The sequence below is a fragment of the Pteronotus mesoamericanus genome, unplaced genomic scaffold (assembly GCF_021234165.1).
Source record: "Pteronotus mesoamericanus isolate MK-2021 breed Mesoamerican mustached bat unplaced genomic scaffold, CSHL_Meso_final contig_75, whole genome shotgun sequence".
Lineage (NCBI taxonomy): Eukaryota > Metazoa > Chordata > Mammalia > Chiroptera > Mormoopidae > Pteronotus > Pteronotus mesoamericanus.
In genome coordinates this window covers 7,999,063-8,007,819 of record NW_026555249.1, presented here as the reverse complement: position 1 = coordinate 8,007,819, position 8,757 = coordinate 7,999,063, and the positions used below count along the sequence as shown (strand labels likewise).

At 42.5% G+C, this 8,757-nt stretch overlaps 1 protein-coding gene across 1 annotated transcript in view; it reads right to left on the bottom strand.

Moving 5' to 3' along the window:
- Positions 1–330: 330 nt before the first annotated feature.
- The window catches only part of WDR70 (WD repeat domain 70), a 222,567-nt gene continuing 214,140 nt past the window's right edge, over positions 331–8,757 (bottom strand). Inside the window, exon 18 of the mRNA XM_054583951.1 lies at positions 331–1,349. Within this exon, the coding sequence (XP_054439926.1) occupies positions 1,262–1,349 (88 nt within the window). The 3' untranslated portion in view covers positions 331–1,261. The remainder of the gene's footprint in view (positions 1,350–8,757) is intronic.

Below are 8,757 nucleotides of genomic sequence, written 5' to 3'. Positions count from 1 at the left end.
GGAGCAGGGGACAAGAACGAAAGTTTTGCAGCTTATCCTGAAAGGGTGCTCGTACCACCAGGAACTGCCTGGTAAGAGCTGTGTGAGTGGGAGGCGATTGTTAAAAAAGATTTGGGGGGATGGGGTGGTCTGCAAAGCCTGTGGAACCAGGAGCTTTCCGACATTTATTTTGAATCCTTACTCACCTTTATAATTATTTAATTCATTAGGACACATGAGAGCAGGAAGGCGGAAGGCAAGAGTACGAACAAACTGTAATTGTCTAGCAAGAATTACAGGACATGCAAAAACTACCCCATGTCTATGTGGAATCAGTCCACAGGATTTTATTCTATTGACTCATTATTACTTTGGACAAACTGCCAGCTTTTGTTTTAGTTTCCTAGTCACAAAAGCACAAGTATCTTTCAGAATGATTCTTCAAGTCTTCTACTTACAACATAGTTCTTACATTTACAAAGCCTTTCTACACCAAATACTGATAACAATTAGGCAAAGTAGATATCATTAGTTCTATTTTAAAAGAGCAAATATTGAGTGTAGACTTCCTGTGTGCCAGATACTATATCAAACACTCTACAAGGAGTGTCTCATCTAGTCCTTTTGAAAAATGTACAAGGGCAGTACGATTATCATCTGAGTCTAGAAGAGAGAAATTTGAACAACTCTCCTGAGGTGAGCCAGGCAGTAAGAGCAGGGGCTGGATTTGAACCCACCTCAGTCTGACTTCAAAGCCTGCTTCTTAACCCCGAACCACTGTATTCTGCTGTTGAAGGATCATCAGACACACACATTCTTTCCTCGTATGGCAATGTTTTTAGTTTGAACTCAGCCTAATTATTTACAGTCATGTAAACAACTGTTGTGATATTACACAGAAATGTGAAACTTTTTGATGTCTATTTCCATACTCCGTTCCGAGAATTGCTCAAGACAGATGTGCATCTCAATGTACATTCCCTTCCCGAAGGTTAGGAGAATCTGCACAAGACCAGCAATTGTTGAATAAAGTTTCCAAATATCTGAAGTACGTGGTAATAGGCTAAGAATCTGTTTCTTATTTACTTGTAATACAGTTTAATAGTTGTAGATAAGAAAATGTAAGCATAATTTTAGGGAAGGGTAGCTACCAATATTTTGAACAGTTCAATAAGGCAAAAGACAAAATCTGTTCATAAAAATGCATTTTTCATTTCATTAAAAAAACCCAAACTGTCCAATATCCCTCTCCATCATGCAAACAGCTCTCATATGAGATTCTTCAAATTTTACGTTTTTTCCACTCTGGCTCATTCTTTGCTTCCTCATCATCAGATTCAACTTGTGCAAACATGGTTTTGGGCTGAGTCCTAAAAGAAAGTTAAAGAGAAGAGGAAAAATGTAGTTGGCAAATGTTTATTAGATCAGACTTTGCTAGTTTTCATCACGAGGAAGCACATTTGGGGAGTCAATTACATTTCAATTATTAAGTATCAATCATTAAATTTCTGGCAATGAAAAGGAAATTGAAAATTTACAATGTTCAAGAAGAGAGCCAAAGAGTCTCTTCAAGGGTTTCCCTCTGTGGCAGACTATGGATGCTATCCTTCCCTTGAAGAAAACGGAAGCGCATCAAAGTCGGTGGCTCCTTGCGTGGCAGTAACCACTCTCCACTTCAAGCTCAAGCTAATCATCTGGGAGGGCAACTTACAATCACCAAGCAAGAATGCATACGCTCTTTATTTATAGCTCTCTGGGTTGTCCCTGGACTCAAGCCATCCAAATGTAGGTGATTACGGTACTCATGAATGGGAGACTGAGTTAATAGTTATTTCATCGAATGAGTTTAAAACAACAACCACCATTTGAGCCCTGCCAGCAAAACCAAAACAAGACAATCAGAGGGCCATTCCCCTGACGCTCAGCGTGCTGCGTGGAAAGGCCCGGCCTGCGGGGGCACCACTGAGCACCGCCGCTGGAGCGGGCCGCGCACGGGCACTGGCTGCCTGTGCAAACACCCTGTTCGCTGACATGCCTCTTTACGCTGTTCACACAGGAAGTAATTCCTTAAAAAGGTTGCTTGTGCACGTTTTGGTCACGTGACTGCTGATTTCCCTTTCCAAACAGCTCTACCACATCAGAAGGAAACATTAAAGCATTGTATCTGAAGGTGGTATACTTTAGCTTAAATCTTCATTTAGAGTTCAACTCATTGTATCGATGTAATTCCAGCATGGGACATACGACACCAATGGCAGTAACTCTTTTTATCTGGCCAGTGGAAACAGGCCTAAAACGAACGTTGCATTAGGTCTTGCTGTCCCTTTGCGACCCTGGGGGAGAAGCACAGCCCGTGCCTCAGGCCGATGCTGTGGTGACCGCAAGCGCCACATTTCCTCGGGCGTCAACTGGTCGTGATTCCCGTCTCTCCGGTCACCCCACACGTGGCCTGAGAGAGCCCATGCTGTCCCCATACACGATCCAGTTGCTTAAACTTCTTGTTGCCACTTCCAGACACTGATATGGCATCTACAAACAAGCTGTAGCTCTAACACTTCCACAAGCAGCTGCAGACTTTGTTAGGTCACGGTGCTGAGTTACTGGAAAGCAGGACCCCTGGCTTTCCAACATGCAACTGGGGCCCCTTCTGTCGTGTGCCACCTTCCGGCAGTGGCAGTGACGGCGTAGGCGCGGGCAAACTCCTACAGGAATAAACTTGTCTGGTTTAAAAAATCCTTGGAATTAGATGTTTAAGAGCAAAATAAAAAGAATATGGTCTTCTAAAGGAATCTGGCAATGCTTCATACGATATCTAAAGAGATCTGAAAACGCTCATCAATTTTAGTTGTAATGAGACTTGTGATCCTGCTTTTTTGGCTACGAAAAGAAGAAAACAAACTACAGATCAAAAGAAGGAAACCTAGAGCTTAAGAAGGTTATTTAATTTAAGTAGTTACTCTTTTCTATTCCACCTACTTCCAAAAGGATTTTTAGCAGATTAGTGGCTAGCACAGAAGGGCCCAGATTCAACAAGGGGCAGAAGAGGAGTAACGACCACAAAGAGGCAAGGGGGGATGTTTGGGGGGATGGAAATATTCTGTCACCTTGATTGAAGGGGTGATTACACTGATATATACATTTGTCAAGACTTGAAATGAGTGCTTTTTGTGCTTTATTGTGGGTAAATTATACCGCAATAAAACTGACTTATAAGGAAAAACAAAACAAGACCAGCGAGTGGAAGGTCAACAACCAAGGAATGAAAGGGTATGGAACTGAGCACAAAACTTAGCACTGAATTTCCTAGCAACCAACACAAAGGGAAAAGATTACTTTTTCAAAGGAGATACCTTTCTTCCCTCTCTAGCACTGAACTCAGCAAACCTCACTGAGTAAATTTTTATATCACGGTCACTTACACTGTCACTTTCTATCTTTATTTATTTTTATTTTTTTAAAGATTTTCGTGGCTTCTACCTTGCTCTCTCTTTTTTGAAACTTTTATTAATTTGAGAGAGAGAAATAGAAACATTGATTTGTTGTTCTACTCATTTATGCATTCATTAGCTGATTCTGTATGTGTCCTTACCAGGGATTGAACCCACAACCTTGGCTTATTGGGATGATGCTCTAACCAACTGAGCTACCTGGCCAGGGCTTCACTTTATATTTTTAGACCACAGAGTTTCCGTTGCCTCTCCAGCTATTTTAACTTCAGGGATATCAACTTGTTTGGAGGGTGGAATGGTTCTCCTTGTGAAACTCCACAGAATTTATTTTAAATTCCACTTTTGAACTAATAACGATGTTGTTGTCAGCAAAAGAGCCATATTATGTGCGTGTGACGTCAGATCATGACACTTAGTTTTCACATAACAATGCTCCCCTTCCCCAGACTGCCCAAATCAAGGCATAAACCAGGGCTCAAATCTTCCCAGCAGTGCTTGTTTACCACCTGTTCTTTTCTTTTGTTGGTCAAGTAGGGAAAGACTGAGTGTAGGAACAAGGCTCCTTTCAATACATGGTGTTGGCAAAATTATACATCCATATAAAATGAGGGAAAACACTGGACCCTTACTTTATGCCAGATACAATAATTACCTCAAAATGGATTAAAGACCTAAACCAAAGAGCAAACACTATAAAATTATAAGAAGAAAGCATAGGGGAAATGTATCCTACCACTTTAAGATGGCATTTCCATTACCCACTTGTTCTATTTAATCAGTTCCTCCAGAATTCTGTATCTCCTTTCTCAAGAGACAGGTAGTCATTAACCCAAGCTTACTGCCACATGGCAGATTTATCTCAATTACCCAAAACAAAAGCCAATAAAGAGACCAACTTGAAGAAAAAGAAAAGAAAGGGAACGTTTCCTTCAACCAAAGGTATAATCACTGTGGGTGCTCAACAGGCTAAGGGGGGTCAGGCGAGCCTCAACGAGAACCAGCCAGGACCCACCTTACTGAAATCAGCTTCATCTAGACTATTGATTTTATCACTGGCTATGGCCCTTACTTACCCGTTATTCTAAACAGTAACTGGAAACTAAAACAGTTACTACAGAAGGCTGATGTGAAACTTGTGTTTTCCAGTCTGATTAACTCACTTGGTGAGTAGAAGACATTTTTCACTTGACTATGTGCGTCAACTTGTTTATTAGAGTTACAAGAAAAGAAAAGCAGATTAGATACCAACATCATTCTAGAGGCTAACCATTAAATAAATGAATCAGAGGAGGGCTAAAGGGTTTTTAATTTTGCTTTAGCCTCAGTAAACTCTGCATTTGCTAATATTGTTTCATGATGCAAATATAAAAGCTTAAGCAAATGTCTTTCTCAAATTTATAAATTATGATTATCTGATACTTTGTGCTCATTAACTGCCCCTTGCAACATCATAAAAAGTGAATTCTCAATTCTCAACGTTGTTTGTACAAAGTGAGACTTGGCCAGCAACTGTGGGCTACAGAAAAGTGACAGGTGCCCAAAAGAAACTGAGTCCCACCTTCAGTGCTTCCGGCCAAAGGAACTTCGTGTGGAATAGCCAGCGATGAACAAAGATTTCCCCTGCACCCGTCTGACGGCGCGCTTTGGGGGCGCACCGTGTGCGCGGGAGACTCCCGCGGGCGCAGGGCGGCGCTTTCCCTCCGGCCACTCTCACCCAGGCGGCACGCTCCTCTCCGGCAGCGCCCGGGTTGGGCTGAGGTCTCATGATGTTTTCAGCCGCAAGGAAAGGTCCGCAGGTCAAATTCTTTGTAATTACAGATATTCTTCTGACGTGATTCATTCAAAAACCATAAAGTGAGCTCCAGGGGAATAAAATGAGTATGAGGGGAAATCGCTTGTAACATTTAGTCATCAGTGTGTGAGTATAAACCACACGCTTTTTTGGCTCAGGGCCCATTGTTTATTATGAAGGAGAACCTCAAAGCCAAAGCCAATTATAGCCATGACTCGACAATCTGACACACTTGCTAACCCTGTTAGATGAATACAGTCCCGATGAACTCTGACCCAGTCATCACAATTGCAGAATTATTAAGACTAAATAAAGAGTTTGACCAAAAGATTCCTCATGAAATGGTCCCTTCTTTCTGATGAAGAGCTAATCAAAGATAATTTTTTAAACAACTTATTAGGGACACATAGGAAGACGAGAGGTAACAAGATGTTTCTAGATAAAGAAAGTTTTATTTTCTTCAGGAAACAGACGACAATATTTTGGAACCTAGATAAACATATCGGAGACTCATTAAGTCGGGCACACTAACTCACAATGGTGTGTGCGGAGCACAAAGACAGGGTCGGGGGGAGAAAGGGCCACATGTGAAACCCGTGCAAACTGGAAACAGAAAAGAAAAGAAAAACAAAAGAACCCTCTAACATCACCATTCGCTAGCTACCTCATCACAAAGCAGGTAAGTTAGAATGATTAAATCTTGGCGAGCACGCAGGCCTGAGACAGCCCAGGCATTACCAGTGCCCTCCCTAAGCTCACGTTCACAAGATGTGCAACTGTGTGCGCCGCAACTGCCATCCAAAAGCGCGAACGAATGCGGGGCAGTACCACGGTGGCCCTGCGCTCTTTCTTCATGGACGGGAGATGGTCTCAGGGAAGGGAAGCGAATCTCTGAGCAGCGACTGAAGCGCGGACCCCCGCTTGCGTGGCCATGCTGGCTCACTCAGTAACCTCCTCAGCCTCACCGTTACTCAGCCCTTCCAGCGAGGACCACCAGTTGCTTGGTGACAGGGGGCAGTGCGCTGGGGTGGTCAAAAGCGGATGTCTGACAGTGAAGCCAGACTACTGTGTTCAAATTCCAATTCTGCCACCTGCAACCTTTGTAGCTTTGGTCAAGTTATAAGCCTCTATTTCCTCATCTGTACGAGGGGGACAATAACAGCACCTCATAGCACTGCGGTGAGGATTAAATGAATAACATGACATTTATAAACAAGCCTGGCAAAGTGTAAGTATATGAAAGTGGAACTATTATTATATACCTTGCTTTGGCTATTAGGTGTTCCTTACTCCATATAATAATTTATCTTTAAAAAGTTGTACTTAGAACATATTCAATAAAATAATTTGTATATTAAATATAGTCATTTGCTTTATTTTTAAATCCTAAGGAAAATAGTTTTATTATGCCATTTGTCTTCAGTATGAATCTATAATCAAAGTGATCTATTATAAACATTTGAATTTTCTAAAGGGCAAATCATTTGTGGTCTATTTTAAATAATTACTTTTGTATTATGACCAGACTTCCGTGTATTAAATAATCACCTGGGGAAACTTCTTCAGATGCAAATTCCCAGCCCCAACGTCACCGGCTGACCGAGCAGGTCTGGGCCAAGGCCCAGAAATCTGTGTTTTAACCTTCCCACTGCCACCCTCGGCGCTGGCCCAGGTGGGCCCCCAAACCACCTGGAGAGACACTGGCCTTCACGTAGAAATATGGTGGTCGGCGATGATCAGCACCTAAATACAACTCAGGAAAAAAGCTGTATTCTTCCCTGTGGGTTTATGTCTCTTGCTGACACAAATAAACCTTTCCTCCCTCAAAGGGTGACTCATTCCAATATGGCCTGCTAACCCAACATGACTTTAAGCGCATCCTTTAGCACACACACATCCACATATCCTGTAACAGACAAAACATGCACGCTGGACACTGAATGGACTGAACCAGCATTCACGGCAGTTTCTCTGGCAGAAAAGTGCCCGTGGCTGACAGAGCTGTCAGGCTGTCAGGCCGTGGCTGGGGTCCAGGCTCCCACACACATCTCTCCCTGTCTGGTGGGTAAGCTAATAGCATTCTGCATCTATATCCTGCCCGCTCCCCAGCCCGCTCCTTTCCCCTCCCTCCAGCACCATCTTTTAACTAGAAACTGTAATCGGATCTGCCCGTGTGCGACTCAACAACAGTCCCCTGTGATCCTGCTGTGTCTCAAAACTTCCATGGCTGTTACACTGCCAGTGCCAGAGCTGGAACCAGAACATGCAGGCGGTAAATGGGAAGCGCTCGACGACTCTGCTATCAGCGCCGGAGAACAAAGGTGAGCGCGCGGCGTGCCCAAGCAGGGAGATTTGTGTATGATCTAATTGTGCTTTTCTGTGATAAAGTAAGATGCAGTAAATCTTCATTTCATCACTGACAGAAGTCAATTGCAGCGAAGAAAAACAACCAGACACACATTCTCAATTACAGTGACCTTTATGAAAGGATCCTTTTAAATATTAGCTTCCCTTCAAACACTTTGCCACTTGGCAGTAAACCGTATACCCCAGCAGGTGAACACTGGAGAAGTGGCGTTGCAGTTCTGGCTAACAAATTACATGCCACAGACGGACAGTGCCATGAACTTAGTATGCAATAAATGTAAGGTGACAAAATTGGGTGGAAGGAAAGAGAGGGGAGCGAAATGCAGCAGCAGAAAGGTGCAGCTGAGGAGAGATCACAGTCCTCTGAGAAGTTCAACAGAGTAGGTATCAGAAGAAATGGAGTCCAGTTCCATTCACAATTCATTGTTAACTGCAGTGTATAAGCTTCAGAGTCCTCACTTGTAAGGTGAGGATGTGCCAATACCTGCTCTACCCACTTTGCAAAGCAACTACCAGTATTAAGTGGCATATTATTCCATTGTAGATACAACTAAATTGCCTACAATGTAGGAAAATACCACTTGGTAATGGTCAATAATGAACAAAAACAATGTCCACTTCAACTAATTCTATTTAAAGTTAGTTGATAATCTGGATGAATGATTTTCTAAGAAAATGTTAATTACCGAGCAGATTCAGAAGAGTCAGAAAATCCAAACAGACTACTCCCCATGAGCGGATGGAAAAGAAAGAAATTAAGAAATTACTACTCACCTTCCCCTCCACAAAAGCACCAGGCTTGGACAGTTTCATAGGTAAATTCTATCAAACCCTTACAAAGTAGATCTAATGGTATTCAAAACAATCAAAAGCCAGAACCTTGCGAGGATCATACAAAGATGCAAGGAAGATTCAACATTAGGAAACTCAGTAATATAATGCATAGTTTTCATTGATCAAAGCAGAAAAATCATATGATCAATTCCAAAAAGATACGATGAAGGAATTCAATAAAGGACTTCCAATGAACATGCCTCCGGTCTTTGCGTGGCGCTTTTTTGGCATGGGACGTCCTTCCCTTGGATATCTGCATGGCTCACTCCCTCATTTCCTTCAGGTTAAAGATTACTTTAGCAGAGGCTCTACCTGATCACCCTATCTAAAAATAGC